Below are 20680 nucleotides of genomic sequence, written 5' to 3'. Positions count from 1 at the left end.
GACAGTCACGTGGTAGAAAGTCGTCTGCTTCAGCAGCTCACACAAACTGGAACATTCAGGACAAGATCATAAACGTAGTGACGATTAAGGAAGCTGTTCAGAGGTCTACACTGTGTGTACGGGACGGAAGAGTTTAAAACAGGATCAGCAATATCTTCGAACGCTTCGCTGAATTTATCTAGCAGGAGTGATAAAAAGGCTACAGCACAGGCATCGATAAGGACCGATGTCACGGCTTCTTGGCTACAGGGATGTGTACCGAGCCTCACGAAAGTGCCTAGACTAGATCGACTGCTTTGTGCTTTTTGTGATCCTTCCTAGGAGCTTTATAACATACCTGAACTGAATATAATTCAGCTTTACGAATGTTTAGGTAGTAGAATTGGGACCTAGAGTGTTTAATCAGATATCGAGGAGGAGTACTGACGCTGCTCAGTGAGGAAGTGGGATGTGGCCAGGCTGTATTTTGTGTTGCCGTTTAAGATGTGAGAGTCATTCAAGTAGTAGAGAGGTTGTGGGACCTTGTTGCATAGTATTACTAAGGCATAGACTTGGTATCTGATGGCTGCGCGTCAGTGAGATCCAAAATGAAGACTCCTTCGGGTCATCTACGAAATCACGTTGCTGGAATCGCGGCGGCTGTTTAACAATACCCCAAAGGTGTTTTTTTAGTCTTCTAACTAAGGAGCGTTTACTTTAGAGTCGTCTGTCAAGATGTCAGCTCACCACCAGGTAATGGACTCATCAGTGGCCATGGGAAGATTAGAAATCAAACATCAGATGGCCGGCGTGGAAACCCGTCTTTCCGGACCGGTGAGGGAGAAGACGGTGATTCAGGACGGACCCCACCTGAATGGATGTGTGCCACTCTCGCATCAAGTGGCCGGTCATAAGTATGGAGTAGATAAAGTAGGTCAGTGAGAAGCACATCTTTTCCTCTCTCATTTTGCTTTGTGATTTTGTTTCAACCGAATAACGCAACTTATGTGTTTTAATGGCTACTTTTATTTCATCATCACGACTGACACAAAGTTTCATTTATTTTTTGGTGGGTTTTGTAACGTAGAGGGTCAGTTTTGTAAAACGTGGTGAGCAATAGTCCAGGACTGCGATACATATAACTGGCGGAGCGGTGGCTCTGTGGCTAAGGATCTGCTCCTGTGGCTGGAAGGTTGCCGGTTCAAATCCTGCGGCCGGCAGAGGAATCCTACTCCGTTGGGCCCCTGAGCAAGGCCCTTAACCCCAGCTGCTCCAGGGCTGCCGTATAAATGGCTGACCCTGTGTTCTGACTCCAAGCTTCTCACCCTGTCTGTGTGTCTGTCTCATGGAGAGCAAGCTGGGGTATGCGAAAAGACAAATTCCTAATGCAAGAAATTGTATATGACCAATAAAGTGATCTTCTCTTATATTTGCATAGACTAAGTTAAGCGAACATTTCACTGTTAAGTGGGATGTGTTCATCCAGTGGAGGTGACCCAAAAACATGAATACACAATGAAAAGTTTCTAAAAGTAACTTTCTGCACAAGTTGTTCAGTTTTATTTACTAATTTAAAATGTAAGCATTAAAATGTTGTAGCTGTTGTATTTGCATACTCTTTATGGGTTTTGAAAGTTGTAGCTTATGCTTCCCTGTATTCATACTCCTGGGTTTATAGTGTGGTCAATTATCTTTATCTTTTAACTAACACTCACCTCATTCTTCCTTTATGGAACATGTCTTTGAGGTGCCAGCCTGTTGGTGGCTCTGTCAATATTTTCTTCTGATAGTGTGTCCTTACTGCCTTGAAAAGTTCAGAGTCCAGAGATGCGACTGTTTAATCTTTGAAAATGATCTCTTTACAGGCTGCTTAACATTTACATTCAGTAATATAGATGCTGGAAATAGTCTCCAGATTAGATTTTTCCTGTAACATTTCATTGGAAGTAGTCACTTACTCTTCAGAAGATTGCTTCCTGCAACTGTATAACTGCGCTGTTGTTAAAGCTCCAATGAGCAAAACAACCCCTGTTATTGCAAGGTCTTCTAGCACTGGCTTTAATAAGTATTAAGATTCTCAGGTTTGTAAAGTTCCTAACAAACTAATTTCCTGCAGTACAGTTATTAGCAAGTACTATAACATTTAGTTACAATGGGTTTTTTTTTTGTATTTTCATATTGGACCTTAATCTCCTTTATAATTGGATTTATTTTATCATTATACCATGTGGGCCATAACTGTTCTCAAACTCATACTCGGGGAAAACAAAAGTGTTCTGTTCCTCCAGTGCTTTGAATCCTATGCCTTTGCAATACATTACATCAGTTATTACATGGTGCAGTGGTACAGTCAGTTTTACTGTACTACTACTATAAAGACATTGCTGGGTTTACCAGTTCAGTACTTTTTCAGTCTTTTAATAGCGTGTGGTTCCTGAGACCCCAGGCTTGTGGCATTTTTTTACAAGTTTTTTAATTAAAACTTGAGAGATTATTGTTCAGCAGGTTTAAATTATTATATATTTATATATAGAATATTATATAAGTAAAGTGGATGATAACGAAATTCCTACTCTTCAACAGTTTATTGTAAAAAATGTAATTATGCAACACATCAGGTAAAACAGGCTCTACATGATCGCTAGTGATCACTATCAACAGCAAGGTCTGCTTGAAGGGTTATTAATTAGCCAAAACACTCAGCAGCTGTGAGGCTAAGTGAAAAGCAGCTCATCTCGTTTCAGAAGTAGCATGGTTATAGTGTTTTTAGCTGGCAAGTGGAATGGTTTCCAATTTGCATTTTCTCACAAAAATTCAGGAAGGGCAGCGGCAGATCAAATTCCATCCAAAGAGCTCTTTGAGATTTCCAGTTGGGCCTTAGACTGACACAGGACTGAAAAGATGTTACTAAGATAGTTAATGTTTTGCTAATGGCTTCCGACCCACTTAATATTGTTCTGGACTTACATGCACATTTTGGTATTGTCAATTATGGCATTCTGCTTGGTCACATAGAAAGTTATCTAGTGATCACTGGTACCTTTATTTGTCGGTTTGGCTACTATTTAGGTAACAGGAACCAATTTGTACATCTTGCGTTTCGAATGTGATGTCCCAATCGCTAGTGGTGTTCCACACAACTCTGTCCTGGAGTCTTTACTGTATACCATCTAAAGGTTGTCTCTTGGTCACAGTAGTCACTCATGGTCTTGGGTTTCACTACTGTACTGATGATGCTCAGATTTACATGCTGACCAAGTCAGATACCATCGCTGCGATCTCTGCACTTTATTGGTGTTGTTTTGATAGTTTGAGATCCATTTTAAGCTAAACAGTGACATGACTGAGGTTATGCTTATAATGTGCAGAGTTGGTGTCTTTAGTGTTGTTGTTTACTCTGTTTAGGATACCAAATTCAAAATCTTGATGAAATTTGAAACCTTGCTGTTAGCCTGACTGTGTTTTTATGTGAAGTGCATGACAGGAACTTCACAAATGTATCTGTATTCCACCAGAGTAGCAGTGTTTTGTTAAAATCCTGTGTGACTATCGTGTACCGATACTGAAATAACGATACATTCCTTTATTTAAGATTCAACAAATGTAATGGCTTACTTACTGGTACTAAATAGGGTTCAGCATGTCAAGAATTCTGTAGCTAAAACTACTCTGTAAATTAAGAGTGGGCTTAAGGTTCTCCTGATAATAGAGCATTGAAGGGCCTAACAGATTATTTTAAGGAATCTGTATGGTTTTACTCCACCTCTGAATCTGCGATCTGCTGATTCAGTCTTTACTCTGCCAAAGACTAGACTCTACACAGTGGGTGATAGATCCTTCTCCTGTTCACTGCTGTTTATGTGGAACTCGCTGTCCAGTACAGATTCTGCTACTGTCAGTGTTTTTAAATTACATATAAAGCGTTTTCACTATAGCTTTTAAAATATAATTAATTCCTTTTTAGCCCTTCTTTTTTTCTTTTCACTTCTGTAATGTGCTTTGAGAAGTGCTCATAAACAAAATTGTATTATTTTGAAAAATACACAGTTAAAATAAAGAGCCAAGTGAATAGTGAATCAGGCTGATTTACAAAAAGAGATTCTCAAGCCTTTCATTTCATTAGAGACAGTATTTTCATCTTTTTAAGGGGGCTTTTATGTCTGATTTGTAGCTTTCATCTGTCTTGGTGTTGGTTGTGCTGTGGGAGTAATTTTTGCAAGGGCTTTTGAAGGCCAGTTTGACCTTACTGATGAAACCAGTCGTTTAACCCCTGATGTGGCAATCATCTGAAGTGACCCTAGAATGAAAACGTGTAGCTTATTGGATTAAAGAACCTTTACGAAGGCCTTATGTTTTAAAATTTCTATTTCTTTCCGACAGACAAGTCAGTCAGTATTATCAGAACAAAAAGAATTAACAGTTGAAAGTTTAAAGCTGCTTGTCTTTGAAGTTTGTGAAAAATAATTCCAGGTTAAGTGCTTGAGATGTATACATGCATACATACCTTCAAGAGACTGCCAGCCACCTGTTACATCAACATCAATGCCAGAGCTACTGTTATCTTTGTGTAGTTTTCCCTAAAATGGCACTTGATGTGCAGCCTCTGTATGGCTGTAGATAACTTCAGGGGCTTTTTCATTCTTTGTGTTTCAGTAATTCCTCTGTAGGGAACTTGTTAATGATGTGATAGTGCAGATGAATGGATTTGTACCAAGGGCTTTTCAGAGATTATGAAATATAAAAGGTCAGTAGCTTGGAGATAAGTGACAAGATGAGATCATGTTCCACACTACTTTGAATGATTTGTGTCAGTAGTGAGTCTTTTTCTCCACTAATCATGTGGAGCCAGCTATAAGGAAACCCTTCACCTTGTGCTGTAGGAACTGTGTACTTACTGTGTGCAGAATTGGTCATGGCGGTGACAGTTTAATGTATCGCTTTATGATGTGAATAGGTAGATTACAGTTCTTATCCATTAATTTAAAGCTCCAGATTGAAGAACTCAATACTTATGTTTATCATAGTGTGTGTTCTATAGCTTTGGAGAACATAAGAAAGGTTACAAATGAGAAGAGACCATGTGGCCCATTAGGCCCATTTGGTGGTTGGTAGCTTATTGATCCAATGATCTCATGCAGTCTGTTTCAGTCTTGAGGGAAGCCAAAGTATTGGCTTTAACCTCATATCTGGGTAAATGTCTTCCATAATCCCACACCCCTTTGGGGAAAAAAAGTGCTTCCTGTTCTCACTTTTAAATGTACATCCACATAGTTTCCACTGAGGTCCCAGGATGCTTCCGGTTACTCTTCTCTGTTCTGATTCCAGAGCAGTAATATGTTTTCTGTAGCATTGTGACCACAATTGTACACAACATTCTGTATGAGACCTAACTAGGCATAACTAGAATGTATTGAGAATGTTTTTTTTTTGTTGTAATCAAAGACCTCTGAAAATGAATGTATGTATTTCTTGGTTGCTAGGTACATAGCTCTCTCTTTAATGCTATTTTCCCTACACAGACGACATTGCAGTGCTGAGCAATTAAATTGAAAGGCATCTCTAGGCCTAAATGGCTGAAAGCTATTACTGTGTTACAGGTGAAGAAAAGAATGCCTTTCCATTCTGTATCAGAGAATGCTTCAGGGAGTGTACACTGCACTGGCACCAGATGATGTAAGTGTGCAGGCAGGGCATTTACATGTTCTGTTTTTTCTATAACAGGTATCTTGCAACATCCAGATGGAACCGTTTTAAAGCAGCTACAGCCTCCTCCTCGTGGCCTGAGAGAGTTGCAGTTTTACAACAAGGTAAAGGACTACGCCTTCCTCAATGGATAAAAACACCCTCCTTAATTGGTCAAAGTACACTGAAGCTTGTTAAGGGCAAAGATTACTGTACTTTTTACAGTTTTAGCTCACCTGTAGTGACATTTTCTTATCCGCTGTTACTAAAGAATACTGTTTACTCAAGGTGCTTGCATGAGCTATGAAATACTGAACTGTGTTTTGCCTTTCTGACCAGAACAATTAATCTCTTTAATAGGTGAATTGTTGTCTTGCTGGGATGAAGATGTTCATGCTGTTAGTTTTGGTTTCCCCTTCTCTTGAAATGCAAAAGTAACAATTCATACTTACCTGTTTTAGATTGCTTTAGAGTTATGTTCATTTTAATGTGTTTTCAGACATCCAAAATTATTAAAAGATTTTTCTTCTGGAGTTGTTCTTTCTATGGCACTTTGAAATACGGATGTTATAGTCCCTAGCTGATTAAGACATTAATTCTAAATATTTGGTTTCCTGTTCTGTCCTGATCGAGCTATCCTTCAGATGTACTCTGTTTAATATTGTTCAATATCTAAGTTAATATTGTTTACGAGAGTTAAAGCCATAAAACTTTTTTTTTCCATTTGAAGCAAATAAAATGATTGGAACCCTCACTTATTTGCCTTTAAAACTCAGTTAAAATGTTCTGTGTAGGCAAGTATTAAATTTTCTTGCATGTTGACGACTGGAAGAGCCTCTTTCATTAAAAGCATTCCCAGTCATCAAATAGTTTTTCTACTTTAACATTTCTGTGGCCTCCTATTGCGTTCCCTTGAAATACTCTATATAATATTTGTTCTACCCCCCCCATCCAAATTAATTAGGAGACTTTGAACCTGAAATTCCTGATTTATCTTTAGGGCTCCTTGCTATCTCCTTTATCAGTGTGATGCAATCTGTAAGTGGCTCTGAAGGGAAGGATAATGCTATAAAACTAGAAGTAAATGAGACATCTGGAGATTTGAAAGGCTCATTTAAAACCTATGAGGAAGGATATACTAAGGAAGATGGATGTCCAAAGCCTTTGTTAATGGTATGATTCCCCTTTCAGTGTAACTGAATGGCTGACCTCTTTGTTAGAAGAGAGGGACTCCTTTGGAGTAAATCACTAATGGAGCTTTAGGAATAGCTCCACTGGAATTGGGATCTTTAAACAGATGGTTCACTCATGATCTCTGAACGTGAAAGAAGCCTTGCAGTATGTTTAATGACACACACTGATGGCAGTGGATGCAAAGATCTTTTGGCTTCAGAGACGCCAAGACACTTGAAATTCAAAGGATCAGGTTCAGAACCATATTTTGTTTGTGAGAAAAGTTAATAACTGCACTACTGGACGACCCTTACCAGTATTATAATTATAATCTTTCTTATTTTTATTATGCTGGATTTTGTCAATATACCACATTACTGTATATGTGAGAGAATTCAAGTTATGGGTTGGACATTTATTTCCCATTGTCCCAGTGGCAGTGTTTGTCTGAATCTTTTAGTAGGCACCTATGTGATGTTTGTTGTTCAGGACAAGGTGAACGTACTTATACTTTATACATCCTCATTTAGTACGACTGACTATACTATATTAAATTTAGGAGCAGAGCAGTTTTCTTGACTTTCCTTACAAAAATCAGGCCTCTTGTGTCTTGACAAAGTAAAACACATTGTTGTCTCTTAAATACAAGTGTTAATTCCAGCCTGTGTTTTGGAAAAAGTAGCTAAAAGTAAAATCCATGTTATCGGAAAGTCCACTGACACAAATAGAAATCCCACCAACTGATAATTTAGTTGCTTGATGCTTTAGATGTTTTCCAAGGTTAAGCTGTAAATCATTTCACTTTCTGAAGTCTAGAATGATTGTTTTCAGGGCCCCTTGTAAATTAAACACAAAATGGACTGTGATGAATCACAGCAGCTTCTAGTCTTTGGGCATAGTGTTTTGGTTTTAGGAAATATTTTTATTTTGGCAACAAAGAGCAGGCTGATGCATTATAGTTCACATGTTTACAAGGCTTGTATATAGACTTGTTTACTGGAACACAGAGATACACCCTGTTTCTATGTATGCTCAGCACTGTGTCCATGCAAGCCTTTGAATCAGCATTCATTTTTGTATATTATTTTAAATATGTAAAAAACACATTTTTGAATATAACTGGTTCTGGCATATATATAGAATTGTATTAAGTGCTGTTTATCATTTTATTTTGTGTATATGCTGAATTCATTAAAGTGATCCATCTTGTATTTATCAAATGTTCGCAAATTCTGGAGAAATGCCAATATGCCTGTTTGTGTTCTGCTTGTACTACACCTACTTGAGCCCGTATAAATATTACTATGTTCATTTACCCATTTTATGGTTTCTTGTACACTTTTGGAATTACTACAGTGCTGTGAAATGTAAGCAAACCTTGTCTCCCATTAATATTCATAAAAAAAATTCAGACAGGCTGTGACTTTTCTTAGTCTGTTAAAGCACAGAATCAAAGAAAAGACAATATTATCCTTGCATAAAAACACTCAGGTATAAACAGCCTAAATAAGTAGAATTTTTTGTCAAAGATTTAGTGCATAGAGAGTGATAGTATCATGTTTACTCTTAATGTATGCAGTTATGATTAAAAATGTTCTCAATTACGTCTTTCAAAAGATGCACTTAATTTTGCACATGCACACTTCATTAAATAAAAATGTTGTACATTTTGTGTAAAGGAGTTTTCATTGCCCTGTAGTAAAAGGAGGGTTGGCTTATGCATATGCCCCAAGTACTCAACTGTAAAAACTTGTCTAAATCTTGTTACTGTCCTGTCTCCACTGGACAAACACTTTTAATCCTTCTCTCAATGTTAAAGGAGTTCTGACAACCCAGAGATAAAGATATAGACTACAGGCAACCTTTTAAATGCATAGTTTGCTGTTAGTGTGTTATTGTAAACCTCACTCTTAACTTAACAAACTTTTCTGTTGCTTGCACAGACATGCAAACATTTAGCCATAACATATACATATTGGTTAAATAATTGTGAAATGTATTTAGTTCAACTGTTAGTTTTAGTTACAGTTACAGTAAAAAAAAAAATGCCTGTGGAGATGTAAAAGCTTATCGGGTTGGTGATAGTTACTGAAATGGATGAGTGCTTGTTGAAAAGTAGATGGGCGTGTTTTGATTTTGTCACCTAGTGCTCAGTTTCTGTTCTGTATTCCTCAGGTGTATGCTGAAGAATGCCGTGACCCTTTCTTCTCAGAGCTTCAGTACTATCTTCCTAAATACTATGGCACCTGGACACCACCTGATGCACCCAATGGTAACCATTTCTATTTGAGAAGATGTATGGCATGTTTGGGTTTTCTTTTTCTTCAGTCCTTTACAGTTTTGTTTTGTAATTGGAGAAAGTAGGTTTTTCAGAAAAAAAGTGCAGTGGTTGCATTGGTTTACCTTTTTTAGCACCTAAGTAATTTTTAACCTTATGGTATTTTGATTTCTTCCTTAGCCTTAAGGAGATGACTAGAGCTGGCCATGTGAGAACCCTTCTGATCTGTCTGCTTTGCATTGTATTTCCCTCTTAAATGGATTGTTCCAGAAAATGTAATGAATACACTTACAGATTAGCTTACGCTCAAAACACCATTGATCTTTATTCTCTTCCTTCCCCCTCCCTCCCCTGCCCCATGTTTTATTGTCCGACTCTAGATCTGTACCTTAAGCTGGAAGACGTGACCCGCAGATTCAACAAGCCCTGTATTATGGATGTAAAGATAGGCCAGAGGAGTTACGACCCGTTTGCATCCAAGGAGAAGAAGGACCAGCAGATCAAGAAGTACCCGCTGATGGAAGAGATTGGCTTCCTCGTTTTGGGCATGAGAGTGAGTGCTTTGCTCTTTTCTGACTTCTGCTACAAGCTTTGAAGTCAAATGTTATTCTCTGTAGCTTCTAGGCTTCATCACCAGTTTTAGATGAGATGAAAAATATCCAGCACCTGCTGCTCCAGAGCTGCTCAGAAAGGATGCAGGCTGAGTCCTGTGGACCATATGTCACCAGTTCATGCTGGGTCATTAGACTTTGATATGACTGTTTCTCCCAGCTGGTGCTGCAGATTGGCCAAACAGTACCAGGGTGGATGAGCTAGAAGCTGGCCTGCCATTCCCTGCTCTCCAAAGTAAAGATGACCTCTGAGACTAGTGGGAGTGTCTGCAAACCTGCCGGGGTGTCTGTGAATGTCACATCACTAACCAGAGAGGTGACACGGCCAGAGCTGGCAAGTACACATGGCTCCAGCAGAGGCGTGTCAGAGGCAAGCATGCATGGGTTCTCCCTGTACAGCCGTAAACTAAGCCGATTAACTTTTAGCGATCGAGAGTTAAAACTAAAAGTTCTTTTTGTCATGGAGGTACTGTACTGTTTGAACTGTACTTGTTCATATGAATCGCTTCCAGTCCTAAGGTGCAGTCTTCCTGGGCTTCTTTCCCAGCCTCCACACTTGTTTATGCGAGTGCTGAACATCTGTTTCACTCTTGCACAGCTCCTGCTCTGTGCCTAAATAAAAGGAGGATGTTTTGCAGAAGTCTGGGCAGCAAGCCTGCTGCACAGTGTGTTTAGAGGAACAATTCTCTAGTTAATTACCACCAATAATCATAACACTCTAGCAGCATTTCTGTGAGGACTGGAGGGAAGACGAGAAAAACAGGCAAGAGAATTGGATACAGTGATTTACAGTAGTGCAAATAGAGCAGTTCAGGAATGTCAAGTCTGAGATGTAATGGATTCGAACAGGCTGCTTAACTCTAATTTCAGTGATTTAATGACATTTCATTTTTCATCGGCAAAGTTGTCCTTTTAGCTACCTCATCATTCCCAAGGTCATCGTCTTTATCAGTCTCATGGAAGTTAAAGGCAATCATGAAAAGCAATAATGTACAGTAATTCCTGTAATAAGTAATTACTTTTTCCAGTTTCAAAACCAGAATTTTCCTGGTGCACCCTTTGTGAGTTACAAGAATGAATCTATAACCAAACCATCTCTAGGCACTCGTGACTTGCGTCAAATGTCCTTCTTCGTGGAGGGAAGGGAGATTACACTACCTGTGTAAGATCATACAAGGTCATTGGGTTGCAGTTCAGTGTTTTGAAAAGACTGGAACTGAAAGGAGTTCCAGTTTTCAAGGGCCATTAGATCTTCATTCTTTCTCAGCTTTAGAGAGAGAGTGCAAATTTGTAGCCTTTCATGACAGGCTCATGAAATATGCACCTCTGATTTAGCCCCTTGTAATTTGAAAAAGTCCAGCAAACCATCACAGCAATCACTGGATTTTGCTTTAGATTCCTGACCCTTTAGCTAAAGAGTTTTTGTCAGCCCCTTTTCTCTTGAGATTCTGAGCACAATATTATGGGGGAGTTTTGGCAAATGTGTTAAATTGAAGCTGCTTGAAATAAATTTGTGTCAGCAAACAGGAACATGTTTTCCGAATCATGGACCAGCAGTGTCTAATTGTGGGGAACAGTCTGGCCTTCCTACTGAGTTAGCACATTGGAATGTTGCTAAATATGGCCCATGCTGTAGTGCTAGGTCTGTGTTAAAATATGCCTTTTAATTTCAGTCAGTTAAACGGAGTAAATGTGAATCTGTGTGTTTCTTTAAACAACCAGTGCAATGGGAAGATAGTTAAAATAAATTGAACATTAAATATAAGAAGTTTTAATTGCTGCTGTGTTTATTGCTTTTATCTGTACCATCTGTGAATCATTAACATGTGAAAAGTGATTGTTTTAGCCCATAACAATGAGGGGCCTGGAAAAAGAAGCAAAAAATGGAAACCTTTTCCTGGATAGAACAGGATACTAGATCAGTTTCATGCAATTTTCCATTATGGCCAATTGTTCTGTGGATTTGCTGAAATTATAGTGCCGAGATAACAGAAATTTAATCCTCATACACCCCCGTATTACAGCCAAACAAAGTTTGATCTGTACTAGAGCCTGCTTAAATCAATCTGGTGTTCTGAGAGGTAAAGGTTGCACTTCAATGAGCTAGTCATACCCTTGTAAAATGGTTTGTTATTGATATTCTTAGTACAGTGTTATTTGTACTAGAAGTGTTTTATAGATTTTTTTGTACAGTGGGTTCATGTCTCCTCAGTTCTTCTTTCATCCGTACAGAACAGAGACACAGAAAAGTCGCCAAGCTGCAGCAGTTGTTTGAATGAAAGGAAGAGGCTTTTGGGAGATTTAATTAGGGCCGCACTGTGTGGATGATGGGAGAAAGTAGTCTTAACATGTCCAAATTAGACCTTTTCTCATTGATTCAGTTTATCACAGTCACAATGTTTAAGGCTTTAAGCTGAATGCCCCTTGAAAATATTGCGTTTCGATAAAAGTTATTAAAAGATTTCAGGCCCTCTTCTTTAACACTTTAGGTATCAGAATGCAATAGTCAAAATTGTCTTAAAAAAAGTTGATGAAGATCATTATTACATGGTGATACCATTATATAATCCATTTCTCTACTCTGGCATTTGCAATACAATATTTATTTCCACTTTGATTTTCCATTGTTAGAAACACAGTTTCCCATTTAATTTACAATATTTAATTGTAACTGATTTATCAGTTTATCATTTGTCATGAATGATTAGTTTGGTTATATTTCTTAGAGTTAAAAACTCCACATTTTCCAAAAGAGTGCATGTAACTTTAACACTTTATTTGGAGAGTCTTTCTCTAATCATTACGCTTGCTATTTTATAGAATATTTGACACATTCTATGTGCACTTTCAGTGGTTGCTAATACATACCATTTTAAATAATTTTAGAACGTGGAATGCAGTCTTTTTAAATGGATGAAAATAAAACGATCTTTGCAGGTCCCACTGCTTGTTTGTTATTCCAGCTTTTTTTGTGTACTATTTATCAAGAACCTGAGGGATGGTTAGATTTACACTTCCCCATGTTATAATTGCTGAAAGCTTCAGAGATTTTCTTTCCTTTTATACATTTATACACAAGAATGGAATAAGATATGATCACTGTAAAATTTAAGTACAAAATAAATTATAGGCTGGAGGACATAAAAAGAAAATATTTTAGACGGGGCCCTGTTCTGTCATAAAACCCCTAGCGATTTATTATGCTATCCGGAAAACAAAGATGGAATCCATCCATCCATTTTCTAATCTCTTCATCTAATTCAGGGTGGCAGGGGAGCTGCAGCGTATCCTGGCAAACAACAGGAACAAGGCGAGACACATGCACATACTCGCACCAGGGCAAATTTTCCCAGAAGCCAATGAACCTACTACCATGTCTTGTTTTTTGTAATTTAGCAGTTTACATGTTTTTATGTATCATATTAAACGCATTCTCATCTTGTCTTTTTATCTGAGCAACAGGTAATGGTTTATTTTCTCAGTAGATTTGTCTTGGCAATTTATTATCTCTAACCCTTCTGACGTTTTCCTTAATATCAGACTTTTTCCTGGCAGTATATCTGAATCTCAGGATATGATCTTGAAAAATATAGAACTAAAAAACAACCCCCACGGAAATATTACATATGATATCAAAATTATCTGCCAACATAGATAAAAAAAAACCTGAATGGCTATGGTATCCATCCATAGGTCAGAATCGTTTCCTATCGATGTAGTCCCAGTTATAAACTTCTACCTTGATCTGTTCTGAGTTGAATCCAGATGCTGTCTGAAAACAGATGGTGATGTAAGGTCATCACTTTACAGGACTGTAAAGGAAGCATTCTCACAGGGACAAGTGGAATTATACCTCCTGTGCACCATGTAGGTATGTAAGTGTACACGTTAGCTGCATATTTAAGTGCCGCTGTACTAATATACATTTTTAGACTTCCAGCTGTTCATTTGGGCATATATTTGAGATATCTTCTGTTAAGGTTCTCCCTTCATTTTATTAAATACATTTTTTCCCAAAGCAGCAGGTGCCAGGTGGCATTGCACTCACATGGTGAAGTAAATGTGATGATTGATATCTTTAATCAACATCAGTGAAGAGCTTAAAAGATGTGCATGTTACATCGGTGCTTTGTATGAATTCCTGTGGCTGTAACTGGAAACAGATAAATGACACTTAATGCTGCTGATTGATGAAACAATATACCGTCATTAAAAGCTTGATCCAGACGTTTTCTAGGGATTTGGTGCTCTGTTGTTGTGGGATTTCAATGTGGCAGGAAAGCTCAGTCCAGGAGATAAAGATGTTTGTGAATGCTTGATAGCTGTACAGCAGAAAGAGTGAAAACAGCCAGCCGTTCTCCAGCTGGTTGTGAGCTGGACCCCAGGCATGCTGGCAAGGGGAGAGACGATGGCAGAACATGTTTCTCAATCCTGTGCCAGGGCATGTGCTCACTTTGGAGCAGGCTGCATGCCCAGAACTTTGACCTCCCTCTGTGGCTGCTGACAGAAGTGACCTGTTCCTGCCAGTTGAAGTGCTGATTGTTGTGATATGGTGTGGATCGCTGCCTAGTAGAAAGCAAACCACAGTCATTAGGCACGGAAGCTAATTTGTGATAATGGGATCCATTTGCAGTAGACTTCAGGATCCTTTTTTGATTTTGTTTTTTCTAGCTACTGTAAAACACATTTTGGTTCTTTCAATTTTAAATGAAAATTGGTGCATTTCTGTATGCTGATGCACTGTAATTTGGTTCTTGGAAGCAGAAAGTGGCAGTAAATATTAGCATTCCTTGTGTCAGTTTTCCACTAGGGGGAGACATCTGTCTTGATTTTGATCTAGCCTGGTGCATTCTGTATTCATCACCATCATACAAAACTCACAATATTCTGGCTAGGACACCACAAGAATTTCATATTTTTAAATGGATAAAATCCTCAATATGCTGTATTCTTTAGTATGCATATTTACAGTTTCTTGAATCTGTTTTTTCATATTATTAAAATGTAAAAATATAAAAGCAACAGAACCAGGATCTGTTGTTACTTGATGTTTATCTAGGAATTGTCCATCATATACCATAAGATGACTCAGGGGCCAGTCACTTGATCATTTATTGTCCATCCATGTGCATTTTCCTTTATTTCCTTCACCTGAGCTGATTTAAGTTAACTTAAATTGTCCAACAACTATGAAATTGAAATTCTGAGTGAAATTGGTTCCTTTTTGTTTTGACAACTATGGTTCCCTCCCTTTCCCATGAATCATCCCGAAAAATTCAAACACCTGCTGTTTGGGTTCTATGAGTGGAATAGTAAATTAGCTCAAGTTCATTCCAGCTATGTGTACAAACTTAGCTCTCAGTCTTTGCATTGAGTAATTTTGATAAAGCTAGAAGGCATATTTGAAGAATTCCAGATTTTATGTTCTTGAGACTAAATGAAGATTAAAGATTGAGTCATGCTGTGCTGGACAGACATGAGAGAGAGAGAAAATGAGAAAGCAAGAGAACAGGTTGACTGGGGAAAAAGCCACAACCTTACCTGTTCAAAACCATATACTGCTTACAGCTGGACACCACATGGCTATGTAAAACTCAGTCCACAAGAAAATAACTCCTGACATCTTGTCTCTTTTCTTCTAGATATATCAAGTGAGCACTGACAGCTACGAGACCCATGACCAGCACTATGGAAGGGGTTTAGTGAAAGACACTATAAAGGATGGTAAGGAAGTGTAAAGAGTAGTTGTTTTTCTTGGAACTAATTTGGATTAATGTGTTCATAGGCTGCTGGGCGAAGCACAAAACTGAGAATCTCCATATAATATATCCACTGGATCATTATAGTCATGCTAGGAGTGTCTCTTTTTTTGTGATCGGCATTTCATAAACATCAGATAGAAACAAACATCAACACTAACATTACAGTACCAACACAGTCTTACAATTTTATCCAAAGATTATGACGCATGCTTTAAGACGCTTGAATATAGAATTAGATTAGATTAGATTAGATGTATATTTACTATTTTAGGAAACAGTCATATTTCTAATAGCTGTTGAAATATCTTCCCAAGCCTGGGATTGTCTCTTGAAAATGAGGTACAATACATACAATACAATACATTAACCAGAAGTGTCCAGTTCTGGTCCTGGAGGCTGGAGGACCAGTCTGTCTGGAGGTTTTCATTTCACTGCTGCTCTTAAACAGCTAAACTAATTTAGTTAAACAGCTTCTCCCAGCTCTTCAGGTGCTGCTGCTTTAAAGAGACCTTGAAAACCTGCAGACATACCAGCCCTCCGTGACCAGAATTGCACACCCCTCCATTAAACTGTCTGCTTCAAGACCTAAGACTGGAGTCAGCATTAATTTGAGTTTGTGGAAGTTGCAGGGCACTATTGCACTTTTCTTGAAACTTTACAGATTTACTCCCTCCAAGTTTGATGGTTATTGCTCTTTGGCACATTCTTGTAGCATGTATTTTTACTGCAGTCTGTCAGATCTTCAAATACTGCCTGAAAAACAAGATTTTAACCCCTAAGAAATGGCCTTTCCTTCCCCTCCAGCTGCAGTACTAAAGAAAAATGTTTTTGATCTCCGTTCCCCATAGGTTTAGCCAAATTCTTCTTCAATGGGAACAACATCCGAAAAGATGCCATAGTTGTCAGCATTCAGAAAGTTCAGAAGATACTGCAGTGGTTTGAGGGACAGAGCCAATTAAATTTTTATGCAAGCTCTTTGCTGTTTGTGTATGAGGGCTTGCCTCAGCCAACAGCTCCGGAGCTGCTCGATGGAAGTCTGGCGGAGAAGACGGCTCTTCCCAAAGGATGTCCGCCAGATGGAGAAGTCCTGGAGTGCAACAATAATGTCCGTGTAATCGACTCCACAGAGAACGGGAGGATGACGGCTTCCCTTGGCCAGAGCCTTTCAAACATGTACGCGCTCCACAAGAAGGGCTGTTCCAAGGGCCATCACAGTGGCGTTCCCTCGGAAACCAGCAATGCCCCGCAGGACAATGGCGTGTGGAAGCGCACGCCTCGCCTCTCGCTGGAGCAGCCTAACCGTAATGATATCAAACTCGATAAGGAAAGGCAGCTGAATCCAGCCGAGGCGCAGAAAAGGAACGAAGTGGAAGTGAGAATGATAGACTTTGCTCACGTCTTTCCCAGTAACACCAGAGACGAGGGGTACATCTACGGGCTCAGAAACCTACTGTGTGTGCTGCAGCAAATCCTAAGTGATTAAAGCTCAGCCACCACAGTAAAGGGAGAAAGAGGCGGCCATCATGCAAAGAAATCTGCACTAGCAGTGATGCATAACCCTTCGGTAAATCTCTGTGTATTGTGCACAGTGTATGTGCTTGTTTTGTACTTCTGGTAACAATAGTTTAATTTTCTAAGTATCGTACTCAGGTAAATGACTACATATTCACATGAATTTTGATCAAGAAAAGCTTAGACCAGTGTGGAGAGTCCTTGCAGACAAGTCTGGAAGTTTGTCCAGATGCTTGTTTTGTGTCAAAGGACTTGGCAGTTCCTGATCATGACCTGCACGATGAATTCGGGCTTTACTGAAATCTGCTGTAATTCATTTGTGTGCTTTCTGCTTTCGAAATAATCCCAGAACACTGAAGAAACTACTGATTTTTTTTGTAATTTATTCATAACCGTTTTTATTTATACTTTCATTAAAAGCTACCAAAAATCAAGTAAGGTAAATATATGTAGGGTTAAATTCTTCTATCATTTTTGTTTGTTGCCAAAATAACTGTCTTTTCTTCTGCCAAGCTTTAGAAGGAGGGTGGTGACAAATAGAAGCGATTTCTGGGCTGGAGATTCTTTTTAATGTATATGAATGGGTTTCATTCTTTTAGGATATTTATATTAACATTGTTTTACTGTAACTAAATGAAATATGCTGCTGTGATATTTAAGGAATATTATCAGGACTGAGACTTGACTTTGAAGCTGGATCGTGGTATAGGAATGATTTCTTAGACTAGGTATTGTTGCCTAAATGCAAAAAGTTTTTTTTTTAAACAATCAGATTTAATTGAAGGGGGTTGGGGTGATTAAGTCAGTAAAGATTTGCTAATGGTAAGAGAACCAATGGACTTGATCACAAAAAGGGGCTCAATAAAGTAATTCTTTTTGTCTCTTTCTGAGCCTCTCCAAAGCTGGTCAAGTGTCTGTTTTTCATGTTGACTCATACCTCGTAGTTGGCCGCAGATAACATGAATGTGACAAATTCTTACTGGAATAAGTGGGGCTGAATTTTGTTTTACTTTCCAGCTTTTGTTCTGATCATATGTGACAGACATATGTCTTTCTGGCTGCAAATGAACTCCCTCTGAGTCCCCAGCTACTAAATCCTCTTCAATGAGATTTCTGTGGGGGCCTTCTTCAAGAGTGACTGTATTCTTGAATTCTGGTGTGTTACCAATAGCACAACAATATTTTAGGACAGTTAGGTATTGATAAAAAAGTATAGGAGATCATGTGAAACAATGCACTTATCACATCTCTTTGTCCTTGTTCTTCCTTAAAATAAGTAGTGGAATGAGAAAAAAATAATAAGCTGATTTTAACAAAACTTTAAATATACTTACCTATAGGTAAATTTAATTTAGCATGTATATCAGTGAACTTATTTTTGCTTTTAAATATAATTATGAATTGCATAATTAACAGAAGCATTGGAGTAATATTTCTACAGTTTCTTTTTTGACTTTATTCCATCATAAGAATGACAGTCTTTTATACATAGTATTGACCGGATAAAAGATTCAAAGGAAAATAATTGCTTTCTTATAGAATGATAATCAAGGTAACACAGCACGGTAAGTAACTTATAATATTATAATTGGAATAAGAGTAATGTACTCTTTAAAGTGTACTGATCTGTTGTACAGTAGTTCCCAACAGCTACTGTGTTTGGCTTCTTTCTCATTTATTATATATATACATTACAGAAATGTCGGAATGTACAACTGCTCTTAATGTTCAGATTTCAAGTTAGTTTTTATTCCTGTCCTTGCTGACTGAATGCTTGGACCTAGTTTTTAAGGCAGCTGTGTTAACTATCTGAAAGCGTCTGTGAACTGGACTCTCTGGGCCCCTATAGTTAAAACACTCCAGCACTTGAATCCATGGTGCTTCCTTTAAGGGGATTTAAGCATCAGTGTTTTGAGTACTGTTAGCTATGTATAGAGGAGCTGACTTGCTACAAAGCCAGAGAACTTGAATAGACATTCGTTAAAATGTCCATTATTTTTAAAAGAATATAAATATACAGTGCATTAACTGCTGTTCAACTTGACCATGTTTCCTATATTGTTCTGAAAACCTGCTTATTGCTCAATCAGTGTATGATTACTTTTGAATTGTTAGTTTTGAAAAATGAAAATCCCATATGTGATTTGAAATCTTGATCTGCCCATGTGAAGGAAGGCTTGAATAGAAAATACACATTTCGAAAGTAAAGGGGCAGTTTTTGCTTTAAAAAATGAAATATGTCCTAGTGTTATTTTTATTTTTCTGTAATTTAAGAAGTTTTTCTGACGTTTCTTAAAAATACTTTTTAAAGAAAAGTGCTGTGTTAGAGTAAAAAAAAAGTGCTTTTAATCTTTGATTTAAGCAAAGGTTTTGTCTTCAGACAGCCGTGAGAAAATGTTATTTGGCAAATTTGCAGATGATGGGGTCCCTCTGAAATGTTCTTATTGCAGCTCTTTTAAAAATCCTGGTGCAAAGACAAACCTATTCTCAATGTAAAAGTGCATATACATTGTATATCAGCAGGGTGGTCTGTTAATGCAGCTTTGTTTCTGACATTTATATGCAGTCTTTCTCTAGAATTGCTTTAAATATTGTATATTTTTTTGTTTACAGTCCATATTTTTTTTTCATTGGTTAACTTAATGTCCTAAGTTGTTCAGTTTTATGACGGTAACCATTGGAAGCAACTGTTGACACTTGTGCTCTTTTGGTTCATAAAACTCACTGAAACAAATGCATATACAATAGGAGTCTGTTTGCCCTTTAGATGTGAATAACCTAAGGATTTTCCTTGAGTATCTAAATGGTATTAGCTGTTACTGCCATATACCTGATACAAAATTTGAAAATCCAGCAAGTAGTGCACAGAGGCACTTTAGTACTATTGGGAATGGACTGGATCTCTTAAGTAATTGAACAGAGCAGGGCTCAACATTAGCATCAGGTGGTCTGTACTTATTAGCATTTGGACCAAAATAATTGAAAAATACAGCTTGTGCTCATTTTAGAATCATGTTTAACCAAAATATTAATATAGACAACTCTGAGCCCTGGTATCTCACAAGTTGTGTTTTCTGGAATATGCAGTTTAAGATCAGCTGTGTTTGAATGCTTTCCGTCTGATTTAACCCTCTTTGTCCCAGTCAGTGTTTTTTCTTTTACCCAAATTGTCTGTATTCTGATTGTGAATACTTGATGCCTCTTCTTTGGGCCCTTTTAAACATGCCGGGGGGGGGAAGTATTATTGTGTAACTGCTTTGTTTTCCTTTTAATCCAATTTAAATGATGTAATTGCCTACTTTTGTAAATGAAATATGATAAATAATATTTAGATAAAACAATGGCTGTATATTTAGCAGATTTAAATTACTAATAAAATTACTTCCAACAAAATGTTTGCTGTCAGCTTAACTTTGTGGTTGATAAAAGGGTTCTTTGGCTGAATGCTAATAGTTTTTTAAAGCTTTTCCCAAAAGCAGTTTACATATGATGGGTAATTCAGTTTCATTTCCTTGTTTGTTACAGTAAGCTTGTGAGGTTTGGTGACCTGAATTGAAATGAAGTGCCGTAAAGTTTGGAAAGAGGGGCTGTGTCTGTGTGAGACGTGTGCTTGACTTTGGGAGAACTGGCAAATCTTAGCCGCGAGCCTGGTGTGTCCTGGGAACGGGCACTGAAAGCACTCT

General features: G+C 38.0%; 1 protein-coding gene across 1 annotated transcript; it reads left to right on the top strand.

The window, feature by feature from the left end:
• ipmkb (inositol polyphosphate multikinase b) lies at positions 1-20390 on the top strand. Its single transcript, XM_088917756.1, has 6 exons — positions 1-913; positions 5701-5786; positions 9010-9106; positions 9493-9665; positions 15366-15447; positions 16334-20390. Exons 1-6 carry the CDS (start codon positions 715-717, stop codon positions 16966-16968), a joined length of 1272 nt encoding a protein of 423 aa, XP_088773882.1. The 5' UTR covers positions 1-714; the 3' UTR covers positions 16969-20390.
• Positions 20391-20680: the final 290 nt, after the last annotated feature.

This window comes from Atractosteus spatula, chromosome 5, assembly GCF_055471065.1.
Source record: "Atractosteus spatula isolate fAtrSpa1 chromosome 5, fAtrSpa1.hap1, whole genome shotgun sequence".
Lineage (NCBI taxonomy): Eukaryota > Metazoa > Chordata > Actinopteri > Semionotiformes > Lepisosteidae > Atractosteus > Atractosteus spatula.
The sequence above is the reverse complement of the archived record's forward strand: the minus strand, read 5'-3'. Positions and strand labels throughout refer to the sequence as shown.